This window comes from Odocoileus virginianus, chromosome 9, assembly GCF_023699985.2.
Source record: "Odocoileus virginianus isolate 20LAN1187 ecotype Illinois chromosome 9, Ovbor_1.2, whole genome shotgun sequence".
NCBI classification, from domain to species: Eukaryota; Metazoa; Chordata; class Mammalia; order Artiodactyla; family Cervidae; genus Odocoileus; species Odocoileus virginianus.
In genome coordinates this window covers 44,488,025-44,514,350 of record NC_069682.1, presented here as the reverse complement: position 1 = coordinate 44,514,350, position 26,326 = coordinate 44,488,025, and the positions used below count along the sequence as shown (strand labels likewise).

At 42.5% G+C, this 26,326-nt stretch overlaps 1 protein-coding gene across 2 annotated transcripts; it reads right to left on the bottom strand.

Moving 5' to 3' along the window:
• Positions 1-9,650: 9,650 nt before the first annotated feature.
• On the bottom strand, positions 9,651-24,840 carry CHGB (chromogranin B). Of its 2 annotated transcripts, XM_020883690.2 has the most exons (6): positions 24,590-24,840; positions 24,442-24,508; positions 19,457-19,503; positions 18,913-19,006; positions 10,930-12,596; positions 9,651-10,038 (listed from the first exon to the last, which is right to left on the bottom strand). In XM_020883690.2, the coding sequence occupies exons 2-6, from the start codon at positions 24,488-24,490 to the stop codon at positions 9,955-9,957; spliced, it is 1,941 nt and encodes a 646-aa protein (XP_020739349.2). In that variant the 5' UTR covers positions 24,491-24,508; positions 24,590-24,840; the 3' UTR covers positions 9,651-9,954. The 2 variants fall into 2 exon arrangements, with proteins under 2 accessions (XP_020739349.2, XP_070328403.1); XM_070472302.1 differs by having other exon boundaries at positions 24,442-24,839.
• Positions 24,841-26,326: the final 1,486 nt, after the last annotated feature.

Below are 26,326 nucleotides of genomic sequence, written 5' to 3'. Positions count from 1 at the left end.
TTTCAAAGAACCACTGACATCTAAATTCAGCTTTGAAGGCAGATCTGGAAACTGTTGCAGCACTGGTTTTCTAAAATATGTGAGACTTTTTATTGGATAAATTCAGTTAACTTTTTAAAAGAAGCTCCACATCAAAGTAAGCCTGACACAAAATTCAAGTGCAAATAAATGCTCAGTAAGCACACAAGATGCACATGTTGAATATAAAATGTGTTGGTAAAAAAAATCATGAGCATGTAAGTGGTTGGGTTTTTAGAGATAAACCAAGAATAATTTAAATTTTTCTTTTGTATTTAAAAGGTAAATATTTTTCTTTCTGAGTAAAAAGTAATTCCTGTAACTATTGAAATAATTTAAAACTTCAAAGCAGTAAGTGAATGTACAGGGGGGAAAAGATATAAAGTGAAATCTAAAGTCCTTTCTCAGTCCTCTGAACCTGTTGGCAGCATTTGACCCCCTTCTGTGACAGTTTTCCTCTCCTGGTTCCCTGCTTCCTTTTTAGCCTTTCTTCCTCCATCTCTGTTTCTGGTTCTTCTTCATCTCTGTGATGAATGTTTAGGAAAACATTAGTGTGCCCCAGGGCAAAGCACTGCACCTTTTCCCTTTTTTGTCTACACTCACTCCTTGGTTGTAGAAAGTTCAAGGGATTTGATATGAGAAAAAGATAGAACCATGAGGTGGCATGAGCACACACTTACTGGATGATAATGATACTCTGTTGGGTTTGCAAGGGCAGGGAGGGACGGGTGTCCCTCACAGCAGGAATCTGTCCAGAAGCTACACCAAGGGGGTTGCTACTGGAGGGGAGAGGGCAAGGGAAATCCCAGGGAGAGGGAAATCAGAGTGCCTCTGGTGTCTAGGTAATGCCATTCAGCAGCATAGCAGGAAGTCCCTGGGTCAGAAAGCTCCAAGGAGCAGGAGTCTCATAGCTTATAAGGATTGAGATCTGTCTTGTAGTCACATGGTTCTATCTTATCAATGGCCAGCAGATGCCGGGTATAGTTTGGTGTAGGTATGTGAAGCAGATGGGCCCTGAATGTGCAAAGATGTACTTCTTTGGGCTATGTTTAAAATGAACTTTGATGTTCAGTCACTTAGTCATGTCCAACTCTGCAACCCCATGGACTGCAGCATGCCAGGCTTCCCTGTCCATCACCAACTCCAGGAGCTTGCTCAAGCTCATATCCACTGAGTTGGTGATGCCATCCAACCATCTCATGCTCTGTCATCCTGTGCTCCTCCTGCATTCAATCATTCCCAGCATCAAGGTCTTTTCCAATGAGTCGGCTCTTGACATCATGTGGCCAAAGTACTGGAGCTTCAGCTTCAGCATCAGTCCTTCCAATGAATATTTAAGGTTGATTTCCTTTAGGATTGACTGATTTGATCTCCTTGTAATCCAAGGGACTCTCAAGAGTCTTCTCCAGCTCCAGTTTCAATGCATTAGTTCTTTGGTGCTCAGCCTTTTTTATTGTCCAGCTCTCAAATTTGTACACAACTACTGGAAAAACCATAGCTTTGACTGTGCAGATTTTGTAGGCAAAGTGATGTCTCTGCCTTTTAATATGCTGTCTAGTTTTGTCATTGCTTTTCTTCCTAGGAGCAATTTCATGGCTGCAGTCATCGTCTGCAGTGATTTTTGGAGCCCAAGCAAATAAAGTCTGTCACTGTTTCCATTGTTTCCCCATCGTTTGCCATGAAAAGATGGGACCAGTGCCAATGATCTTTATTTTTTGAATGTTGAGTTTTAACCAAACTTTTTCACTCTTCTCTTTCATTTTCATCAAGAGACTCTAATTCCTCTTCGATTTCTGCCATAAGGGTGGTATCATTGGCATATCTGAGGTTATCGATATTCCTCCCCTCAATTTTGATTACAGCTTGGGCTTCATCCAACCTGGCATTTCCCATTATACACTCTGCATATAAGTTAAATAAGCAGGATGACAACATACAGCCTTGATGTACTCCTTTCCCAATTTGGAACCAGTCTGTTTTTCCACGTCTGGTTTTAACTGTTGCTTCTTGACCTGCATACAGGTTTCACAGCAGACAGGTGAGGTAGTCTGGTGTTCCCATCTCTTTAAGAATTTACAGTTTGTTGTAATCTACACAGTCAAAGACTTTAGTCAGTGAAACAGAAGTACATGTTTTTCTGAAATTCTCTAGCTTTTTATATGATTCAGAGGATGTAGGCAATTTGATCTCTGGTTCCTCTGTCTTTTCTAAATCCAGCTTGTAAATCTGGAAGTTCTCAGTTCACATACTGTTGAAGCCTAGCTTGAAAGATTTTGAGCATTACTTTGCTAGCATGTGAAGTGAGTGCAATTATATGGTAGTTTGAACATTCTTTGGCACTGATTTCTTTGGGATTGGAATGAAAACTGACCTTTTCCATTCCTGTGGCCACTGCTGAGTTTTCCAAATTTGATGTCATATTGAGTGCAGAAATTTAACAGTGTCATCTTTTAGGATTTGAAATAGCTCAGCTATAATTCCATCACCTCCACTAGCTTTGTTCTTAGTGATGCTTCCTAAGGCCTGATTGACTTCATATTCCAGGATGTCTGGCCCCAGAGTGTCTCACAGAATCATGATGATCCAAGTCACTAAGACCTTTTCAGTACAGTTCTTCTGTGTATTCTTGCCGGTTCTTCTTAATATCTTCTGCTTCTGTTAGGTCTATACCGTTTCTGTCCTTTATTGTGCCTATCTTTGCATGAAATATACCCTAGGTGTCTCTAATTTTCTTTAAGAGATCTCTAGTCTTTCCCATTGTTTTCCTCTATTTCTTTGCATTGTTCACTTGGGCTTTCTTATCTCTATTTGCTATTCTTTGGAACTCTGCATTCACATGGCTATATCTTTCTTTTTCTTCTTTGCCTTTCGCATCTCTTCTTTTCTCAGCTATTCGTAAGGTCTCCTCAGACAACTGTTTTGCCTTTTTGCATTTCTTCTTCTTGGGATAGTTTTGATCACTGCCTCCTGTACAGTGTTATGAACCTCCACCCATAGTTCTTCAGGCAGTCTGCCTATCAATTCGAATCCCTTGAATCTACTTGTCACTTCCACTGTATAATCATAAAGGATTTGATTTAGGTCATACCTAAATGGCCTGGTGATTTTCCCTCCTTTCTTCAATTTAAGTCTGAATTTTGCAATAAGGAGTTCATGATCTGAGCCACAGTCAGCTCCCAATCTTGTTTTTACAGAGTGTATAGAGTTTCCCCATCTTTGGCTACAAAGAATATAACCTTTCTGATTTCCGTATTGACCATCTGGTAATGCCCACAAGTAGAGCCATCTCTTGTGTTGTTGGAAGAGAGCATTTGCTATGACCAGTGTGTTCTCTTGGCAAAACTCTGTTAACCTTTGCCTGGCTTCATTTTGTACTCCAAGGTCAAACTTGCCTGTTACTCCAGGTATCTCTTGACTTCCTACTTTTGCATTGTAGTCCCCTGTGATTAAAAGGACATTTTTTTTTTTTTTTTTTTTGGTGTTAGTTCTAGAAGGTCTTGTAGGTCTTCATAGGACCATTCAATTTCAGCTTCTTCAACATTAGTGGTTGGGGCATAGACTTGGATTACTGTGATATTGAATGGTTTGCCTTGGAAACAAACAGAGATCATTCTGTCATTTTTGAGATTGCACCTAAGTACTGCATTTCAGACTCTTTTGTTGACTGTGAAGGCAACTCCACTTCTAAGGGAGTAGCTTCTTCTACTACTTGCCCACAGTAGTAGATATAATGGTCACGTGAACTAAATTCTCCCATTCCTGTCCATTTTAGTTCACTGATTCCTAAAATGTCAATGTTCACTCTTGCTATCTCCTGTTTGACTATGTACAATTTACTTTCATTCATGGACCTAACATTCCAGGTTCCTGTGCAATATTGTTCTTTACAGCATTGGACTTTACTTTCACCACCAGACACATCCACAACTGGGTGTTGTTTCCACTTTGGCTCCCCCTCTTCATTCCATCTGGAACTGTTTCTCTGCTCGTCTCCAGTAGCATATTGGACACCTACTGACCTGGGGGTTTCATCTTTCAGTTTCATATCTTTTTGCCTTTTCATACTATTCATGGGTTTCTCAAGGCAAAAATGGAGTGATTTGCCATCCCCTTCTCTAGTGGACCATTTTTTGTCAGAACTTTCTACCATGACCTGGCTCTCTTGGGTGATCCTACATGCCATGGCTCATAGTTTCATTGAGTTATACAAAGCTGTGACCCATGTGATCAACTTGGTTAGTTTTCGGAGTTTGTGGTTTTCATTCTATCTGCCCTCTGATGGATGGAGAAGACAATGGCACCCCACTCCAGTATTCTTGCCTGGAAAATCCCATGGATGGAGGAGCCTGATAGGCTGTGGTCCATGGGGTCGCTAAGAGTCGGACACGACTGAGCAATTTCACTTTCACTTTCACACAAAGGAGAAGGAAATGGCAACCCACTCCAGTGTTCTTGCCTGGAGAATCCCAGGGACAGGGTAGCCTGGTGGGCTGCCGTCTATGGGGTCACACAGAGTCGGACACGACTGAAGTGACTTAGCAGCAGCAGCAGCCCTCTAATGGATGAGGATAAGAGGCTAGTGGAAGCTTCCTGATGGGAGGGACTGGCTGTGGGGAAAACTGGGTCTTGTTCTGGTTGGCAAGGCCATGCTCAGTAAGTCTTTAATCCAATATTCTGCTGATGGATGGGATTATGCTCCCTCCCTGAATTTGGCCTGAGGCAAAACTATGGTAGGGGTAATGGCAGTAATAGCGACCTCCTTCAAAAGGACTTATGCCAGCATGCTGGGCCTCCCCGAACTGTTATAGTCAGTGCTCCTTACCCTGTGGCAGGCCTCTGTTGACCCACGCCTCCACCAAGACTCTCAAGCACACACAGACAAGTCTGTCTCAGTCTCTTGTTGGGTCACTGTTCCTTTCCCCTGCATCCTGGTGTGCACAAGGTTTTGTTTGTGCCCTCCAAGAGTCTCTGTTTCCCCAGTCCTGTGGAAGTTCTGTAATTAAATCCTGCTGACCTTCAAAGTCAGATTCCGTGGTGATAAAATGGATGGATGTGTAAAATTTGAGTCTGCCACTGACAGGTCTTTGAGCTAACAGTTATCAACCTATACTGAGGAAATAAACAACTTTGGGGATGATATACAAAGGGCATCTTTGACTCATTTTTATAACATTTGGTGATCTCACTCACTTTGGAGGCTTTTTTTTTTTTTTTTTTACTTTGGAGTCTTTATATACCATCTCTGGGAGAAGGCAATGGCACCCCACTCCAGTACTCTTTTGCCTGAAGAATCCCATGGATGGAGGGGCCTGGTAGGCTTCAGTCCCTGGGGTCGCTAAGAGTGGGACACGACTGAGCGACTTCACTTTCACTTTTCACTTTTGTGCATTGAGAAGGAAATGGCAACCCACTCCAGTATTCTTGCCTGGAGGATCCCAGGGACGGGGGAGCCTGGTGGGCTGCCGTCTATGGAGTCGCACAGAGTCAGACATGACTGATGTGACGCAGCAGCAGCAGCAGCATCAACAGCAGCATACCATCTCTGTGATGGTGACTCCCACACTGTGTCTATAACAGACCTTTTCCTTGAGGCCCAGGCCCATAAACCCAACTCAACCCTTCCTACTTGGTGTCCTGCCCAATCTCAAACTTAAGAAATCCCAACCTGAGCTCCACACACCTCCCTTCCAAACCAGTCCCTCCTACAGCCTTCCCCACCTCCATTTCTAAGCCCAGTTGCTCAGGCCTGAAACCTTGGAATCATCCTTGACTCCTCTTTTTCCATCCTGCCACACCAAAGCCATTGGCCCTCCGTTATCTGCCTCCAAAATATATCCTGAGTTTGGCTACTTTTCCTCATCCCTAGTGCCACCACCCTGCTGCAAACCATCACGATGTATACCAAACCATGTCAGTCTTCTAGAGAATTCTCCAATAGCTAAAGTAAATGTCCTTACCAGGACCTACAAAACCCTGCATGATTTGGACCCTGCCACCTCTCTATGCTCATCCTCCATGGCTGTGCCCAAGCTGCCTCCTTGTTCTCTAAGTGTTCTAACCATATTCCTGTCTCAGGGCCTTTGCACCTGCTATTCCCTCTGCCTGATATGTCTTTTCTCAGATGTCCACGTGGCACATTCTGTTTCCTTTTGGTCTTCACTTTCTCACTGAGGCCTGTTATGTGTCCAAGTGACTAATTCCTGAGCGAAAATAGTAATTATTGTATTTAGTTAGTTATTTAGTACCTGAGATCTCCCAATTATATGTTATAACAATATACTATGTTGTGTATTTTCATTTTGTAATAAGAGGATCCTTTCTCCCCTCCTGACCCATCACTTGATAAAATATTAGAAACTGTGATAATTAGAATACTCAACTAAGAAAAAGAAAAAAAAACTGTAAAGTAACTACAGGTGGCTGCATCTGCACAAAGATTTGGGAGGAGGAGGCAAAGGCCATCTGTTTCTCATTGTATCAGGTGCCTACGGTACCCTAACAAAGTACCACACCGGGGTGTCTTAAAACAGAAATGCAGTCTCTCACAACTCTAGAGGCCAGAAATCCCAAATGTAGGTGTCAGCAGGGCCACGCTCCTCCTGAAACTTCTAGGCAATAATCTTTCCTTGCCTCTCTGGTAACCCAGGCGTTTCTTGGCTGGTGTCAGCATAACTACAGTCTCTGCCACTGTCTTCACATGGCCATCTTCCCTCTATGTCTGTTTTCATATGGCATTCATTCTCCTCTGTGTCTATATTTAAATTTCCCTCTTCATATTGGATATGGGGACCCTAATGACCCCAGTATAACTAGATTGCATCTGTAGAAACTCTTATTTCCAAATAAGGTCACATTCACAAGTGCCAGGAGTTAGGCCTTCAACATAGCATTTTGGGCTTCTCTGGTAGCTCAGACGTAAAAAATCTGCCTGCAATGTGGGAGACCCGGGTTTGATCCCTGAGTAGGGAAGATCCCCACAGAAGGGAATAGCTACCCACTCCAGTATTTTGCCTGGAGAACTCTATGGACAGAGGAGCCTGGCAGGCTTCACACATACAGCCTATGGGGTTGCAAAGAGTAAGACATGACTGAGTGATTAAATACACATAGCATTTTGAGGCACATGATTCAACTCATAACACTCACTGTAAGCCTTTTAGGACTACTTGATGATTTACCATAAACATATATTATTTTGATTAAAGGAGGTGAAAACATGACCCGGGTGGTCCTGGACTTCTTGAAGAAATAGTGGCCCCACAGAGGTCCTAACTGCACTCTGCTGGGCACCACAGCTCAGGTGGGACTCTCTGGATGTCTCCTGCATCCCTGATGGGGCATTTGTGCCTGCATATTCCCCTGCCCTGAAGTGTCTGCAAACTAAGATGAAAGGCTGTGCACAGGACCTCACCAGGCAGTGGGCCAGAAGGAAGCTGCGTGAACCATCTCCAAGCCTGAGGCATCATGCAGTGCTGTGCTCCATTTACCAGCAGCTTCCCCTCATGAGCAGTGCCCACTGCATGTCTGTGAGAGACTTGCCAGGCTGGAATTTGATGCACTGCAGTGTTTCTCTCATCCAGTAAGTAAATGTCTATTCATTTTGGGCCCATGAGTTCTCTTTATTTAGAAAGTTATTTTATTTTTTATTGGACTGCACTGGAGAAAGGGAGAGACATATTGCATTTTATATATTGCAATATGTTAAGCATTTCCTAGTATCTTCTATCAAGATGCATTAAGACAGGTGGTTATAACTGCAATGTATTATAACTATGGTTACATTATTTGCCATAAAATAAGCTTGCCTTTGAATTTTCTTATGTTAGGGTTTCCCAGGAGCAATCCCTGAACTAAATAGTTGACGACAATCAGTTAATCTAGGAGGTGATCCCAGGAAACACCAGTAGGAGAAGGACAGAGAGGTAAACACAGCCCATAATGGGTGCATTAGTGAGGTCACCTGTGGCACCTGGGGCTCAATCCCCCAGGAAGTTTTGGGAGGCATAGAATATGTGGCTCAGAGTTAACCCACCTGAGGGGTGTGGGAGCTGGCCTGCCTGTTAAATTGTTTAAATGGGTTAGATTTTGCCCCCAGAAAAAGATATGTTGAAGTTCCAAGCCCTAGTTCCTCCAAATGTGACTTTATTTGGAAATAGAATTGATGCAGATGTAATCAGTTAAGATGAGTTCATACTGGAGGAGGGTGGGCCCTTAATCCAGTATGACTCACATCCTTATAAAAAGAACATTGTGCGAACAGGAGAGACTCATAGAAAGAAGATGGTTATGTTAAGATGGGGGCAGAGACTGGAGTGATGCTGCCACAAGTCACAAAATGACTGAAACCACCAGAAGCTGGAAGAGGCAAGGAAAGATGTTCTTCTACTGACTGGGAGGAGTGTGGCCCTGCCAGCCCCTTGATGTTGAACTTCTGGCTACAAGAGAAGAAATTTCTGTTGTTTTAAACTACCCAGTTTGTGGTACTTTGTTATGGCAGCCCCAGGAAACCAGTACAACATTTATATATCAACTCCTTGCCTCATGAGGACTGCCTTCAGCAGCCACCTAGCACTCTCACTTGCCTCTGAAAGAAGCCTATCATGATCCCATGGCAAGAAAAAAGGACCCTAAAGAGATAATAAGCAGCCTTTGAAAAGTGTGTGCCCAGATTTAGAACAATTTGCTGTCAGTTTCATCACACTGATTGGCTTGCTCTCTGTATGATAAAAATGTCACTGAGAGTTAACCTCAGAATAATCTGGCTGAGTCACAGGCCATTCTTGACTTAGTCAAGAGGAGGATAACCAGGCCTTCCAGTTGAATAAAAGTCATGGTTGATGCCCAGAAAACAACTCTTTCCCTCAACTACCAAAACAGTAGTAATAAACCAAGCAGAAGCCACCATATGTGAGGAATGAGATGACAAGTAAAAGGAAGAATAGATCTTGTCTGTCAGTCTTGCTGGGAGAAGCTGCAGCCATAGAAATGCTAGCTGCCAGTGTTTCCTACACCATTGCCTTACACCAGCCACTACGCTGAGTGTTTTGCATAAACTCAGTCATCCTCATAACAATCCAATGAACAGATATCCTTGTTTTACTGTTGTACCTGAGCTCCAGAGAGGGAAAGTAACTCGCCCAAAGTCACACAGCTACAGAATCAGAGCCTTGTCTTCTTAAAGAGCAGAAATCAAGCAGGCCCTGAAGTTCCAAGGATCTGTCTGACCTAGCCCAGATATGATTCCCAGTCAGGAGTTCTTCCCACTATCCAAACTTTCTCCTCAGCCCTGAAAAATGACTCTGGGCCAGCTATTCCCAGAGCTCTCCAGGTAATAGGATTTTAAAAGTAATGTCTTATAATCATTTTTGAAACAGGTTCTTTACGCCTATTTAACCTTTCTCCAGCCCAGGGGAATAGATGCCTTTTCCTGATCTCTTTCTCTTTATATCCTCCACAGGATTATTTTATTTCAGATGTTTGCTCATTTCCTTTTTTTTTTTTTTCTTTTCTATTCTGCATCCAAAGACCAACAAACCAACAAATCTTAATGCTGTATTTTAGAATTTACTTAAGAATGGATCTGAAAGTCAGACTCCTTCCTATTAGCCCAAAGGAAGCTGAGAACATGACGCTTTTGACCTCAGGTGAATCTTTTATTACTTCAAACTAAGACATTTTTTCAAGGACAGTAGCACAGTCATTGTCACAAGCATGTTAATATATCTACTTTTTGATCAAGAGTATACTACAAGTCATGCTATTCATATTTTCAATAGCATTCTGGCAAAAATTAAAGACATTTCCAATTGTGTCAAACATTGGATGAGTAAATTCTACTTTCTGCCTTTAGGTAAATAAATGGGGTCTTTCAGTGAAGTGGTGGGTAACAGATCATGTGAAGGCTCTCTTAAAATCTGCCCTTTACTCTAATGACCATTAGCCCCTTCGGTTACCACTGAACTTCTCAGCTATTTTCTGTAGTTCCAAATCCATCGCAGCCAAGTTTTCAAGTTCTTTTTCCTAGAAAATACAGAAAAGTGGAGGCATGAGGTCCCAGATCAAAAAACAACCTACCTTTTTATAGTTTGAGGGAGTATGAACAGAAAAGGGAGTTTTTGATATGTTAGAGGCTATAGAAGATAGCCTACATCAGTGGTTTTCAAAATGCAGTTCCTTGACCAGCAGCATCAGCATCACTAGGGAACTTATCAGAAATACAGGTTCTTGAGCCCTACCTGTGGCCTATGTACCAAACCAGACACTCTAAGGCTAGAAATCCCATATGATTCTGATAAACATTCAACTTTGGGAAGCGCCAACCTACATAATCAATACTGGGAGAAAAAAAACAAAAACACTGTTAAGGAAGGTAACGCTCTGGTAATGTTACTTCTCCCAGACGTAGACGTCTGAATGTTGTAGGCTAGGAGATAATAAAGAGAGAACAAAGCAGCTAATTTCTGTACCATCTGTTCTTTCCTACCCCAGGAAATAGTGATGAAAAGTCAAATGACCGAGGAGAAAACATTAGGTCAGTGGTTTTCAACTTTGGCTGAATACTGAAACCACCTGGGAGCTTTAAAACATCCTGATGCCCAGGCAGCACCCAGTACCAGACAGAATCTCTGAGGGTGGGTCCCAGAATGTCAGTAATTTTTCAAGCTCTCCAGGTGATGAAGGTGTGTGGCTGAGGTTGAGAAGCACTTCAGTGGGAGGAAGTTGACAGGGATGTGGACAACGGCTAGATGCCAGGTAGAAATCAAACCTAGATTTCTACCATTCCCTTACTAGGTCTACAGTCTCATGGTAATTAATTCCCATCATTTTCCCCATAACATTAGATAATCTTGTACATAACATACTAACATTAGCTATCTGAAGTTAGTTTTAAGCAGAAGCCCCACACTATACCTCTTCCTCCGTCAGAACTCCTTGTCCAGCCCTTTCCTCTTCATTTTCTGCTGTGTGTCGTGGGCTCATCTGCTCCTCGGAGTCATAGAAGTCTGGGAACTCAGCTGACTTCTTCCTGTAGTGAAGGAGCTGGTCCAGTTCGGCCACTCGGTCATACTGCCTTTTTAGATCCAGTTTGGGGACTGGGTTTCTCGTTTCATACCCCCAGTTTACATCCTCTTCAAAGGGCTTTTTCTCCCACCAGTCATAGTTGTATTCTGGGAAGAAATGCTTCTCATTCAAGGTCAGCCCATTTTCCTCTTCACCATCAAGAAAACTGTCATCCATGTGGTCTTTTCTCTCAAAACGGCTGCTCTTCCACTGGGGAGGGTCGTAGAATGGATTGAGTAGCTCCCCTAATCTCTTTTCAGTGATGTGATGGGGAGCATACTGTTTGCCTCGAAGCCTAGCCTCTTCCCTGTTCTCCTCAGCGTCTCGCGGGTCTCCCTGCGGCTGCCACTTCCCTTGGGCTCCTTCCTCACCCTTTTCCTCACCATAGTCGAGGTAATTTCTCAGCTCGCCTGGTAGGCGGCGCCTCGCCCTGTCCCTCTGGCTTTCCTGAAAACGGTGGTGCGTTTCACCCAAGAACCGTTTCTCTTCTGTTTGGCCTAGCGTGGAGTAGGCCGCCGCCTCCCCTCCCCGGGCTCTGTAGCTGGGTCCCCGCGCCGGACCCCTCTCTTCCTCGCTCTCCTCGCTGTACCCCTGCGCCATGTTTAGATCCGGGCTGAGGCCGTGTCTCTTGTTTTCCTGCTCTAGGCTCTCCTCGCTGGGAAGCCTTAGAGCCTGGTGCTCTCCACGCCCTCTGCCCCCGAATCGTGCCCCCTGCAAGTCCCCGGGAGCCTGGGCAGCTGAGTGTCTCCTCACTTCCTCCCCATATTCGGCTCCCTCCTCCAAAGCCCTATAGTGGGCTGGATGGCGGGCTTTCTCTTCCCCCGAGTTGGCCGTGCCCACGTGTGACTCCTCCTCGAGGGAGGGATTCCCCTCCTGAGAGGACCTGTCGGGCCTGCTCCTCCCGTGGTGGTGTCTTGGCCTCGAGCGCCGTTTATCCACCTCGGGGCTGGCATCCTCTTGGCTTTCTCCGGGTGCTTCCTGGCCCTCCGGGCGGCCTTGCAGCTCTTGGGGCCAGTTCTCCTGGCTCTTGGTCTCCTCTCCGCTCTCCTGGCTGCTCCTCTCCCGGCTATGCGACTTCTCAAGGCCCCCGGCAGACTCTGTATCATATCTGGACATTAACTCCTCTTTCTTAGCCGGAGTCTGGTTTCTTTGGTTGAGAAAAGCCGTTTGTGCCTCTCCCAGCCCTTCAGACAGTCTCTCCTCACTGCCATCTTCCCCACGTTCCCTTTTCTGATATTTTACCATTTCTTCCTCCCTGTTCTGTCCCTCGCTCTTAGAATAGCGTGTCCTTGCTTCTTTGGCCACTTCACTTCCCGGGGGCTCGCCTGCCCGCTCTCGGCTATGCCCACCGCTCTCCGTGTCTGCTACTGTTGGGGCTTGGGCATCCCCCTCCCCTGAGTCCTCCCTACTGGAGAGCCCGGGGGCTTCTGAGGTGTCAGCTGGGTCTCTCAACAATCTCACTTCAAACCTTGTGTTTTCATTTTCACTTTTCTCTTCATCTTTGAGCTCTTTTCCATCTATAATGAAAATAAAAAAAGAGTATCACTTCAGAATTGCTTGTGGTTCAGTAAGCACCAGCCTCGTGATCACTACAAACCCTAAAGATCCTGAAAATCCTTGGGTAATTTTTTAAGTTAATTTTTTAAGATTACTTTTGAAAGAAATGGTATGAAAACTTCTTAGCTGTATTTAAATCTGATAAATACTCTACATATTTATTTTTTCATAACACCCAATAAGCATCTTTTCTTGGCTACATTTGGGGGGAGGGTCTTTGCTGCCTGTAGCCTTTCTCTAGTTGCAGTGAGTTGGGGGGTCTACTCTTCCTTGTGGTGTGCAGGCGTCTCACTGCGGTGGCTTCTTTTGTCGCAGAGCACAGGGTCAGTAGTTGTGGTGTATTGGGCTAAGTTGCTCCAAGACAGGTGGGAGCTTCCAGGACCAGGAATCAAATCTGGGTCCTCTGCGTTGTTAGGTGGATTCTTAACCCCTGGATCACCTGAGCATCTTTCAGTGACCAAATTGAAACTCAAATATAGGTTTATAAACTACTATAAAAATTCTATAAAATGTTAGAATTTAGAACCAGAAGAAACCTTAGAATTTGTGTAGTTCAACCTCCTTGTGACTACAGAGACATTGAGGCTCAGAGAGGTGTAATTAAGGACCATTCTTTCCAAATTTACTCTAAGTAAACCTTTAAAAATTAGCATTGTGTAAATATCTCCCACTAGAACCCAGCTGCTGCTGCTGCTAAGTCGCTTCAGTCGTGTCCGACTCTGTGCGACCCCATAGACAGCAGCCCACCAGGCATTCCACTGTCCCTGGGATTCTCCAGGCAAGAACACTGGAGTGGGTTGCCACGTCCTTCTCCAATGCTGAAGAGTGAAAGTGAAGTCACTCAGTCATATCTGACTCTTCGCGACCCCATGGACTGCAGCCTACCAGACTCCTCTGTCCATGGGATTTTCCAGGCAAGAGTGCTGGAGTGGGGTGCCATTGCCTCCTTCAGAACCCAGCTAAGTAAAGTTAAATAGCCAAAATGGGAAATATCAGATTCAACAGAGGATTAAATTTCTTTATTAGTTTGTTGTTGTTCAGTCACTCAGACTTGTCTCTTAGTTTATCAGACTTTAATTATCCAATCAACTGTATAAATGCAACTTAGCAATAAGTGACAATATAACTTAATAATTGGTGATAAGCAGGGTGTATATTTCTTCCCTGAAAAAACTGTACAGCAGTGGAAGGGCCCATATCCTTCCCTCATTCAGGTCCCATCTGCCCCTCCTGTTCTCAAATGTTGAGAATGAACTTCAGTAAACTGAGTTATCTTTGTATGGCACAAGTCAACAGTAACAGTAGGTGGTGTAACAAATATTTCAACTGAATATTGTTTTCTCTCATGTTTTCCAAATGTCGACAGCTTCTTTTTTTAAGTTATTTCATTTTAATCGGAGGATAATCACTTTACCATGTTGTGTTGGTTTCTACCATATATCAACATGAATCAGCCACAGGTATACACATGTCGCCTCCCTGTTGAACCTCCCTTCCACCTCTTACCCCATCCCAGCCCTCTAGATTATCAAACAACACCAGGCTGAGCTCCCTGCTGTAAATGGCAACTTCCCATTAACTATCTATTTTACACTTGGTAATGTATATCTTTCAGTGCTCTTCCCTCAATTTGTCCCACCCTCTTCTTCCCCTGCTGTGTCCATAAGTGCATTCTCTATGTCTGAATCTCTATTCCTGCCCTACAAATAGATTCATCAGTACCATTTTTCTAGATTCCATATATATGTTAAATATACAATATTTGTTTTTCACTTTCTGACCTACTTCATTCTATATAACATAGCCCTAGGTTCATCCGCCTCACTACACTGACTCAAATTCATTATTTGTTGACAGCTTCTTGACTAAGATAAGGTCAGGTAAGGTGAAGTCGCTCAGTTGTGTCCAACTGTCTGCTACCCCACAGACTGTAGCTTACCAGGCTCCTCCATCTATGGGATTTTCCAGGCAAGAGTACTGGAGTGGGTTGCCATTTCCTTCTCTAGAGGATCTTCTCAACCCAGGGATTGGACCCAGGTCTCTGCATTGTTGGCAGACACTTTACCATCTGAGCTTGCCACCAGGGAAGTCCCTTAACTCAAGGGCATGCCACGAAAGGAGATAATACAGTTAACACTGAGTTGTTAGCTTGGAGGGCTTGGATTTCAGCTGATGTCACTGAGTTCAGATAGAACAACTGAAGTCAAGGCCGCTCATGGCTCTGGGCTGACCTCTGCACCATCCATGGTGAGAGCCACCAACCCTTTGTGGTTATTGAGGACTTGAAATGTGGCTGGTCCAAACTGAGACATGCCATAAATGTAAGATGTGACAAAATGTCAGATACTTCAGATTAAAAAAAAGAATGTAAGATGTCTCAAATGTTCATATTGGTTATATGTTGAAATGATAATATTTTGGATGTATAGTATAATATATTATAAATATATTGGATGTATAAAAATCATATTGACAAAATAAATGGGACAAAATTAAATGTATTATTATTTACTTATTAAATTTATTATTATTTATTCTTTTTACTTTTTTAATGTGGCTACTGGAAAATTTGAAATTATATTCGTGGTTCACATGGTATTTCTACTGAACAACTCTTGATGAGTCATTTTGAATTGACATTTGCAAAACAGAAAAAATTGGTCTGTTTTGTAAAAATGTCCATGAAAGCAGTCTATTCCTCTCTGATTAAAAGCCTAGTCTGGCATAATAATATTCTCATGTTTTATGAGGCAACTGAAATGTCCCTGACCTTTCATACCCAGACACCTGAGGGCTAGCTCCCCCCCCCCCCCAATGCCTCTGCCTTTTATGAGCCAGTGATGGTGTGTGCAGCACTGAGGCAGGGTTGACCAGGTAGGCACAGATAAGCAAGGAGGATCTGAGCAGATACTGACATCATTCAAACAGGATCTCAGCTTCCCTGGGCACAGGCTGTGTGGCCCATTTCCTACTACCTGCTGGTAAGGAAGAGAATTATTTTTATTTTTTCCTGGTTAAATGTATGCTGCCTATAGCAGCTTGCCTGAGACTTAGCACTTCTTCCTAAATTTAGCTTTTAGCCCCTTCAGCTGAGATATGAGGAGGACTGTGATTAGCAGTGTACAGTTTTGTCAATCTGAAAATGAAGGTGTGAAGCTCACTCTTGCTTCAAGTAAGAAGGGGAAAAATGCACCTTCCTTCCCTGACTATCATGTGGCAAAGAGGACCAGATCAACCAGGTCAAATAGATTTTTATACCTGTTAAATCGGACCATGAATTCCCTAAGTTCTCTTCAAACCATAAAACAATGATTCCTCTCTACTCCCCAAATGTTCGTTTGCTCAGCACATCCAGAGATGTGCTGGAGAGAGTGGGAATGGAGATGGAGATGGGCTGGGGATGGGAGGGAGGCTGCATGAAGGAATTCATCCATCTAGCTGGCAGAAAACTCCATTAGTTTTCTGATAAGCATAAGACATATCAGTGAGAGAGAAAACCAGAATAGGATAGAAGTGTGGACAAAGAATGTCACCTGCCAAGTCAGTAAACAAAGGATGTTATGGTCATCAAGCCATCAGCCACACCTAATTGTGTACCCAGAGGGGATTTAGGAAGGAAAAAATAAAAGTACATATCCAAGGGATGACTTCAATAATCCCCAACTCTTGCATCTTCCCATATGTAGAAAAGTGCTAAATTTATGAACTTAAGATGTCTAGTTATCTTCAATTAACAGTAATCTTTTGAAGTTCTGATTACCTGGTTTTTGTTGCAAAAACTCCTATATATCCTGGCTCCTCCCTTACCTATTCAAAATAGTCCCTCAGAGCTATCCGAGAGGCTGTTTCCTGGGCTTAAGTCCTCAATATGTCCATGGAATAAAACATAATTCTCAACTTTTAGGTTGTGCTTTTCTTTTTTTCAGTCAACAGAAGTTATGAACTGGTAGCCCAGAGGTGAGTTGTATTTGGGCTAAATAACATTTTCAGTAAATTTGAATTCAGAGGCAGTACTTAAATGCCAGGAGATATTGCTCAGAAAAATCCAACTTTAAAATTTTGTGAAAAATCCCAAGATCTCTCAACAGAATCCATATTTCTCTCACAATAGTATTGAAGCTGCAAAAAGTCTACTCCCCTTTAGAAGGGGCATGTATCCTCCAGTTTGTGAATCACTTCCTATCCTGTTTTACTCCTTTCTGTTATCTGTCTATCTGGCCCTGACTGGTGTTTGACTCTCCGCCACCCTGCTGCTGCTGCTGCTAAGTCGCTTCAGTCGTGTCCGACTCTGTGCGACCCCATAGACAGCAGCCGACCAGGCTCCCCCATCCCTGGGATTCTCCAGGCAAGAACATTGGAGTGGGTTGCCATTTCCTTCTCCAATACATGAAAGTGAAAGTGAAGTCGCTCAGTCGTCTGTCCATGGGATTTTCCAGGTGAGAGTACTGGAGTGGGATACCATTGCCTTCTCCTCTCTGCCACCCTGGAGAAGCTCAAATTTTCCTGATCTCAGTATTGAATGGCTCTCTGGCTGTGACATCTCTAAGGTCCTGATAGACATGGGTCATTTGATTTTTACCAGTTTTCCTAGGGATCTCTCAAGAGACCTCAAAAAAACCCAGGGCACAGTCAATGATGAGCAAAAGCTAGAATCCTACCTGAGGGTTAAGAATCTGATCTTGGCAGTTAACAGCAGTTTGCCCTACAATCAATAACTCTTCTAAGTGACTGAATGACAAAAAGCAATGATGGCTCTTTGGTGACTTAGTCTGGCAGACTTGGAACTTCTACATCCATCTGGTAAACAAAGAAAGGCGAAAGGAGAGAGCAAGATGGGTTGGCCCAAAGGAGCAGATTTTAGTCCCTGCCAGGAGACCCACCCTGCTTTCACTTATTCCCTGCAATGGTTAATTCAAACTTTTTGAGTGGTAGGGAAGCTTCCTTCCACTGTGCATGGGGCTCCTAAGGCCTCAAGCTCCCACACCTCCTATGGTTATCCTGAAGCCCCCAGTGGTGAATAGAGACCCCCAGGTTACTCTTTTGGTTAGTCACTAATATTTTTTTTAAATATAATTTTATACATGGGGCCTCATGTGCAGCAATGGAAAGAGTATTATCTTGCAATGGGAAATTTTGAAGGTGAAAAGAAAAATAAAATCTTATGTTCATAGCCTGACTCAAAATTTAAAAGCAGAGAAAGGTGTTAAAGAGAGCACAGCTTTTTGGATTTTTTTTTAATCAGTTTGACTTTATGATAAAAGAGATGCATAGTTTTGTAAAATTTGTCTCTTCAAGTCAACTCCCAATAGATAATGATTATCACTGTTCAGATTTTGTTTTCAGCATCAGCTGTTTTGCAGAGAAACATCCCAGTCTATACTCAGAAGGCCATCGCTCTGACTTTTTGGATGCTCTAAGTCTGTCCCCACACTTTCCAATTCTCAGGCCTGAAACTCCTGACACCATTTGGTAGTACCACTCATTCTAACAATGGGCTTCCCAGGTGGTGCAGTGGTAAAGAATTCGCCTGCCATTGCAGGAGACTCAGGTTCTATCCCTGGTTCAGGAATATCCCCTGAAGAAGGAAATGGCAAACAACTTCAGTATTTCTGCCTGGAAAATTCCATGGACAGAAGAGCCTGGCAGGAGTTGCCAAGAGTTGCACATGTGCACGCATGCATGCATGCACACACACACACACACACACACACACATTCTAATAAACTATGGACTAAAACGGCTTAACCAATCTGTTACATAACCAGCCAAAATTTTCCCAGTCACCTTTCCAAGTTTCTAACTCCTCATTGTCAGAAGAGTAGAAAGCAAAGAGAAGCATAACTTTTGTTTTCTTCTATCCTTTCATCTTTCAACACTTCTCCCCTCTGTCTAATCACAAACAAGCATTCCCCATACGTCCCTCCACTAAATAAAAGCCTGTTTTAAAATTCCAAACTCTCAAACCAAGGAATTTAAGAACTGATAAACATCTCAGAGACTATCATTGAGTTCAACTCCCTCATTTAATTTGAGGAGATAGGCCCAGAGAGGCAAGGGGTCTTCCCCATGGTAACACCAGCTACTAAGTGGCATAGCAAGGACTAAATGCCATAGCTTATCTCCCCAGATACTGATTGAGCCTGTACCTGTCCCATTGCATCACAACCCTGGGTCATAGGGAAGTAAAATGGAAGTTGAAATGGAGGGAGCAGGAGAAAGGACAAATCTTTGTCCTTATTCAAAGGACAAAGATTTCCTGCAGTGGAGGATACTTACTCTTCTTCAGGACTTGTCGGCACTCAGGAGTGATGGGTGGAGCGCTGGACTTCAATAGGGCATTTGAGAGGACCTCGATGATGCAGTGAGTCACCTAGGGGGGAGCCCAAAATCAGGTTGGCAAAGCTGGTGTCACTGGGATGGACTACTTAAGCCAGAGCTGCTGTTGAGAGAAGCTTGACTATGTGACCTGTACTTATGCAGAATCCTTGGATCAGGAATGTACATTCACAAGGTCTGTACTGAAACCTCCCAGGCCTCTCCACAGAGCAATGCAGAAAGGCACTGGGTCAAGACTATACAGAGAAAGAAATAAATATCCATTTCTGAACAGATTAGAAGGAAAATGGTGTGATGACAGCTATCCTCATGGGCACTAACACATCCAGGAAGAAGGTAAAAAAATGAAGGCAAGAGAGACATCACTTACTCCTGTTTCCACATTGTTGTTTCCTTTTTGTTTTGTTTAGTTTGATGAGCTAATGAGTGGGAGAATCCAGAGTCTAGATAAAAGTCTAGATTTCAGAATTCCATTTCAACTTACCATTTCTTCCTTGTGGTTCCTGATGTCCACTGGCATAGAGCTGACAGCTTTGAAGGAGAAAAGGAATGGGAAATGATGTGAGTTGATTTTTGGAAGTTGTGTGTCTGCAAATTCACAAAATCACCCCACCCCTAGTATGTTACTTGGAAGGAGGAGCAGAGTCAGAGTTGAGCAGGGTGTAGACAATTGGGGATGTCTGCCTCAGGGACCGGAATCATCCCAGTTGGAAGTATACACACACAGCTGTTTTCCCTTTACATGTTGTAGACAAGATTTGGAAATAAATGCCATCTTACATCCAAAATAAATCATATCCACAGAAGGAGACCTTCTGGGATACTGACAGTGTTCTATTTTCCATCTGGGTACTGATTACACAGGTGTGTTCAATGAGTGAAAAATTCAGTAAGAAGTATACTTATTTATTTTTTTGGCCATGTGGCATGTGGGATCTTTCTTTTTTTAAAAAAAGTCTTTTTGAAAAGAAGTTTATTTATTTATTTTTGGTTGTGCTGGGTCTTTGTTGCTGGGTAGGTTTTTCTCCAGTTGCAGTGAGCAGGGACTACTGTCTATTTGTGGTACTCAGGCTTCCCATTGTGGTGGCTTCTCTTGTGGAGCATGGGCTCTAGGACACAAGGACACATTAGTTGTGGTGCACAGGCTTAATATAGTTGCAGAACATGGGCTTCATTGCTCTGAGACATTTGGGATCTTCCTGGATCAAGGATCAAAACCATATCTCCTGCATTAGTAGGTGGACTCTCTAGCACAGAACCACCAGGGAAGCCCAAACTGTAAACTTATGATTCATGCAGTTTTCTATGTATATATCAATTTAAAAAAATTAAAAGCAAACCTAGTTTAAAGGAAACCAGGGTGTCCTCTGCAACCTTTCTGCCTACTCAAAATGGGTAAAGATATGTGATTCCCTCTGCCTCTTCAGTCCCCAAGAAAATATTTTCCCTGAAACTCACTTCCTTTACAAAAACATGGTTGTGATTATTTTATATAATTAATTACCTTGTTTTACCCCAAGTCTTTTCTTAGACAAGCATGCTTATGCGGCTGTATCGGTGTTGCTTCCCTTCCCCCATGTTGTCTGCATCCAGGTAAAGAACATGGAAAGTATCTAATTTTACCAGATAGCACCAAGTCCATGATAGCACATGCAAATAAGTGTTTAAAAGAACTCATGAGATATTGCAAAAAGATAAATTTTCATTTGTTTAAATTAAATTTTATGAGATTCTGTTTATTTTAAACCCATGATTGAGGTGCTTTTGTCTTCTTAGGAAACGCTTCAGGTGTTTTTAATTTTACAATGCCTTTTTCAGTTGCTTTGATTTTTTTATCTTTCACTTTGATTTTGTTCTGTCTAAGCCCTTTCCACTGGAGGAGTTCAAAGCATTTACATATAGGTCCATCTCCATAGTTCTCCTGACACTTCCAGTTATTATGGCTGGAGAAGCTCAGTGCAAAAGATTCTTCTAGGAATTTGAAACAAGTGAAGAGCTATTTGGAGCAAGAGCAAAACTCTCAGACATCAGAGATGTAAGCTATTCAAATGCAGCTGCTTATTACCAGCAACCTGACCTTTCCTTCCAAATATTTGCTTTCAAAGGCTCTTTGACTGTTTCCCCCTAGTCAAACCATAGCATTCAATTTAGAAATAAAACTCCTATTTCATTTACTTACCTTAGTGAATTTTCCTTATCAAAGCACAGCCTGGGATCTACTTCAGTTGTTTCAAGGGACTTAAGTAATGCAATGTGTTAAAATAAAATCATGGGTAAAATATTTGAGAGGTGGCTAACAAGGGATGACCCCATGATATTCCTGAAATGCAGTTCAGACAAGCTCTGGATGGCCACCTTTGACATTCAGAGTCCAGTATGCTGGGCCATTATTTTATCCCCCAAATGACTGTTATTTGAGAAAATTCCTACTTCAGCACTTACTCTTTCCACCTGATATCTGGAAAATCCCCTGAAAAGAAATAACTGAGAGAATAACTCCTGCAATAAACTAGAAGTTGCCTTTTTAAATTCTAGCTTTACTAAACTTTCTTTAGTAATTCATTTTCTTGCTAATAGCTTTTCTCTTTTTTTCCCCCTGCAGATGTATAATAGTTGCTATTATTAACTATTTGGGGCAGAGTAATATTTTTCTTTAGTGACTCTAAACAATTTGTAACTTATGTTTGTTTTTATAGAACAGTCCTATTTCCCTGATTGAGGCTCTTCAGATGTCTTTTTGATGGAACTCAGATCTCCTTATGAAAACATATTATGCATCTACTGAGATATCTAAGTTCCATTGTATTTCTTTCAGTAGAATCTGTGACAACAAAGTAATAACCAAAGATATGTTGATACCTCTAATGTAGCTTATTTTATTTCTGTATAAGTTAAGATTTAGGGGGCACAAAAGAAAACCCAATGATTATGATAAAAGTGAAGTAATAAAATGGCAGAAAAACTTTCAAATAATATCACATGGTAAATCTGAGAATAACTTCCAAAATATTAGTATTCCATAAGACTAACTGCTGCGTTTTCCAAGTTTGCTGGCATATTGAGTGCAGCACTTTCACAACATCATCTTTCAGGATTTGGAATAGCTCAGCTGGAATTCCATCACCTCCACTAGCTTTGGTCATAGTGATGCTTCCTAAAGCCCCCTTGACTTTGCATTCCAGTATGTCTGGCTCTAAGTGAGTGATCACACCATTGTGGTTATCAGGGTCATTAAGATCTTTTTGGTAGGAGAAGGGGATAACAGAAGACAAAATGGTTGGATAGCATCACTGACTCAATGGACATGAGTTTGAGTTAGCTCCGGGAGATGATGAAGGACAGGGAAGCCTGGGGTGCTGCAGTCCATGGGGTTGCAAGAAGTTGGATATGACTGAGTGACTGAACAAGAACAACAAATAAGACTAACAAACTAAGGTTTGATCCCAGAGTGAAAATAAAACAGCTATAAAATAATACAGTAAGCAAGCTCTTTTGAATGCAGAAACCATCTTACCTAGTGTACTATGAATAGCATGTAGCTCCTGAATGCATATTAATTTTTAGGATACATAGTAACTACTGTAGAAAGATACAGATCTCCTTCCAGAAGCTCATAATGGTAGGAAATAAACCATATGTTTTCTGCAGGATTCCTGTGATTTTGGTAAATAACAAACTCTGCTTGAAGGCTACCGTGTCTCATTTCCAAGCATTTGAAGGAGGAGGGAATGGGGAATAGAGTTTTTTTTCCTGGGGTGAGAGAAAATGTTCTGAAATGTTATAATGGTTACACAATATGTGAGTCTTCTAAAAATCACTGATTTATGCAATTTAAAAAGTATAGATTTTATGGTGTGTGAATTATAGCTCAGCAAAAAACTTTTTTAAAGATTATCTTGATTTTAGTTGATATTAAAATATAAACCCTTCTTAAAATATTATCTTGCAAAAGAGCCATAAATATTTTACAGGGGCTTCCCTGGTAGCTCAGTGGTAAAGAAACTGCCTGCAATGCAAGAGACTGGGTTTGATCCCTGGGTTGGGAAGATCCTCTGGAGTAGAGAATGGCAACCCACTCCAGTATTCCTGCCTGGAGAATTCCATGGACAGAGGAACCTGGTGGGCTACAGTCCATGGGGTCACAAAGAGTCAGACATGACTGAGTGACTAATACACACGTAGGTAAATAAGTCTCAGAAATGACATTGTTTTTGTGGTCTATAGCACAAAGTATATAGCACAGATTTAGCCTATTAAGCAATTCCTTTCTGCAAATATTTTTCACCAGGAAGGACTCTAAATATTTATTTGGCTTTCTTCAATTAAATCATGAACATTTATAGGCAATTTGTAAGAGTGACAAGAATTTTTTGAAAATTCTGAATTTGCAATTAAAAAATTACCACGGGCTTTTGTCTTCTCTTTACATCTGGGATCCAGTAATACTGTCAATGAAACCCTCATATTCATGGATGGCAATGCTTTAATTCTAGTTAGGAATCTCAGTCTTAGATAAGAACAATATTCTATGAGGTCATTAAGACAGTTTAAAAAAAAAACCCTCCAGTTTAATCTGGTGGCAGCATATTGACTTTTCAGTGGAACTCATAATGACTTCAGCACACAAATACACACACACACACACTTCCCCCCGCCCAAATCTCCAAAGATCATTGAGATTCAGAGCAGTTTGAAAGATTAATCCCACAATTTTCAACACATAAAGAAACTGTCAAATATCTACTACTCAAAATTGCATCCTCCCAAATTGAATAAAACAATTTGTTTTCACTACTCTAAGAATATTTTTGTGGTTATTTCACACACACTATTTTTCTGGAGCACAAAAGTCAAAATGTCTATTGCACTTTTCATTTATAACTTAAAGATGTATTAATTTGAGTGTGAAATTACCTCTGCCTAGAGACAGAAATATAAAATACAGAAAAATATTACATTAAGCCTGTGGTTATGTGAACATACATATGTGTCATTTCTTAACATATATGTTAAGAAAAAAGATATATCTTATATGCATATATGCATAAGAGACTTACCTTTATCTCATTATGTTTAAATAATATTAATGTCGTAGAAATTATACAGTTGCCAACTAATATAATAGGTGTACTCCTGTCTCTCCGTGGTCATCTGTCTTTAAAAAGCCAAACACTTAATTGCAGATACAGAAAGACTATAACAGCATTTCTCTAAATAGATGGAGAGGATGTGACATTTTAGACATGAGCTAGGAAGTCCTCTAGCTTTTTCCAAGTCAGATGTTGGGGCGGGCAGTTGAAGGGAAATACTCAGGGAAGGGAAGAAATTAAGACCCTCAATCAGGAGGGAGAGACCTTCCACTCAACCCTCCCTCTCTCCCAGTATCCACCAGCCAAGATGCCCAGAACCGCCAAGGAGACAGAGGCTGGCGCTGTCCGCGGTGCTGAACGGCCAGCCGCGCCCACTCACCTGCAACCACCGTGGCTCCCAGAAGGCCGAGAAGGGCGGCCGGCTGCATGGCCTGTCTTGTCCAAATCTGCGCGGAAAAGAGGATAGCAGTTGAAGCGGTGAATGAGAAGGGGACGGAGGGCGAGATGAAGATGCTCCGGGAAACAACCTTGTATCCTGGTTCCCGCGGTGTGGGGCGGTTGGCGCAGGCCCTGCTCTTTTAAAGGGCAAGCCAGGGCCGCAGGGCTGGGAGGGGCTGGCACCCAGGAGGCGGCGCCCCCTCGCTCAGCTCTGACGTCATGAAACGGCCTTCAGGGGCGGCGGCGCAAGTAGGAAGAAATTTACGCCAGTGCAGTCGCCTCGGTGCTCTGAGTCTTCAGCGCGGGTGGGGAGTTAGGCAGAAAGGGTGGAAGGGTGAGGGGAGGTAGCTCAAATCGGAGTCCAGAGGGGAGAGGAGCGAGTCCTGCTTAGATTGTCCAAATATATTTCTCATCTTCCCCGCATCCCGCCTTCCCCAACCCCTCCAAACCTCCCAACCTCCCCCCACCCCAGCCGCCAACCTCTGTATCTAGAAACGTGTTTGCGGCTGTGTATGAAAGTGTTAGTCGCTTCAGTCGTGTCCGACTCTTTGCGACCCCATGGACTGTAGCCCCGCCAGGCTCCTCTGTCCATGGAATTCACCAGGCAAGAATACTGAAGTGGGTTGCCGTTTCCTTCTCCAGGGGATCTTCCCGACCGAGGGTTTGAACCCAGGTCTCCCGCATTGCAGGCAGATTCTTTACCATCTGATCTACCAGGGAAGCTATGTATCTCTTTTCATTATTGTAGCTGGCCGATAGCCAGTTCCTATATTCAGACTTGGTTTTCTTTTTTTCTCATTATTTTATAACCTATTAAAAATTTTTATATTTTTATTATTTTTGCTTTTGACATTTAGATTAACATATACAGGGCAGAGGTGGGGGGCGCGGAAGATTTCTCATGAATTCTCTCAAAGCAGGATGACAGAGGAAATCAGTATTTTCTTTATGAACAAGGGCTTTAGAAACATCCTGTGAGAGAGGGGAATGGTCACTTTTGGGGCGGGAGGCTGAGCAGGAAGCGCAGAGTCTTAACCTCTAGACCTCCACGAATTCCCACTTAAAAAAAAAAAAAAGAAAGCATAAGTCTATTTTCTATGTCTGTTTCTCCATTGTTGCCCTGTAAGTAAATTCTTCAGTACCATTTTTCTAGATTCCGTATATATGTGTTAGAATGTGGTATTTATCTTTCTCTTTCTGACTCACTTCACTCTGTATAATAGGCTCTAGGTAGGAGTGGGTGAGATGTATGGAAACAGTAACACAGAAACTTACATTACCATATGTAAAACAGCCCATGGGAATTTGCTGTGTGGCTCAGGAAACTCAAACCTGGGCTCCGTATCAACCTAGAGGGGTGGGATGGGGAGGGAGGTGGGAGGGAGGGTCAAAAGGGAGGGGAGATATGTATACCTATGGCTGATTCATGTTGAGGTTTGACAAAAAACAGCAAAATTCTGTAAAGCAATTATCCTTCAACAAAAAATAAATTAATTTAAAAAACATATCAACACCAAATTTTTCTGGGAATTTGTTTTTTTCTTTTTACTGAAATGACCATATTTCCCACCTGCTGTGTAGGTGGGGGAAAAAAAAAAAACTTTAGAAAAAACCTAGAATTCATATGTGCATGTGAATGGGTATGTTTCTGGACTCCTCTAGAATATCAATCTGTCCCATTTCAGGGGTCTATTTGTTTGTTCTTGAAGCGATACCACACTTTCTTTATCATCATATCTTTTTTTTTTCATTTATTTTTATTAGATGGGGGCTAATTACAATATTGTAGTGGTTTTTGCCGTACATTGACATGAATCAGCCATGGA

Coding starts and splice junctions, on each gene's coding strand:
- CHGB (XM_020883690.2), bottom strand. CDS start 24,490: ATGCAGCCGGCCGCCCTTCTCGGCCTTCTGGGAGCCACGGTGGTTGCA. Junction 12,597..18,912: donor CCGACAAGTCCTGAAGAAGA/GTAAGTATCCTC, acceptor TTTTCATTATAG/ATGGAAAAGAGCTCAAAGAT. Junction 10,039..10,929: donor GAGTTCTGACGGAGGAAGAG/GTATAGTGTGGG, acceptor TGTATTTTCTAG/GAAAAAGAACTTGAAAACTT.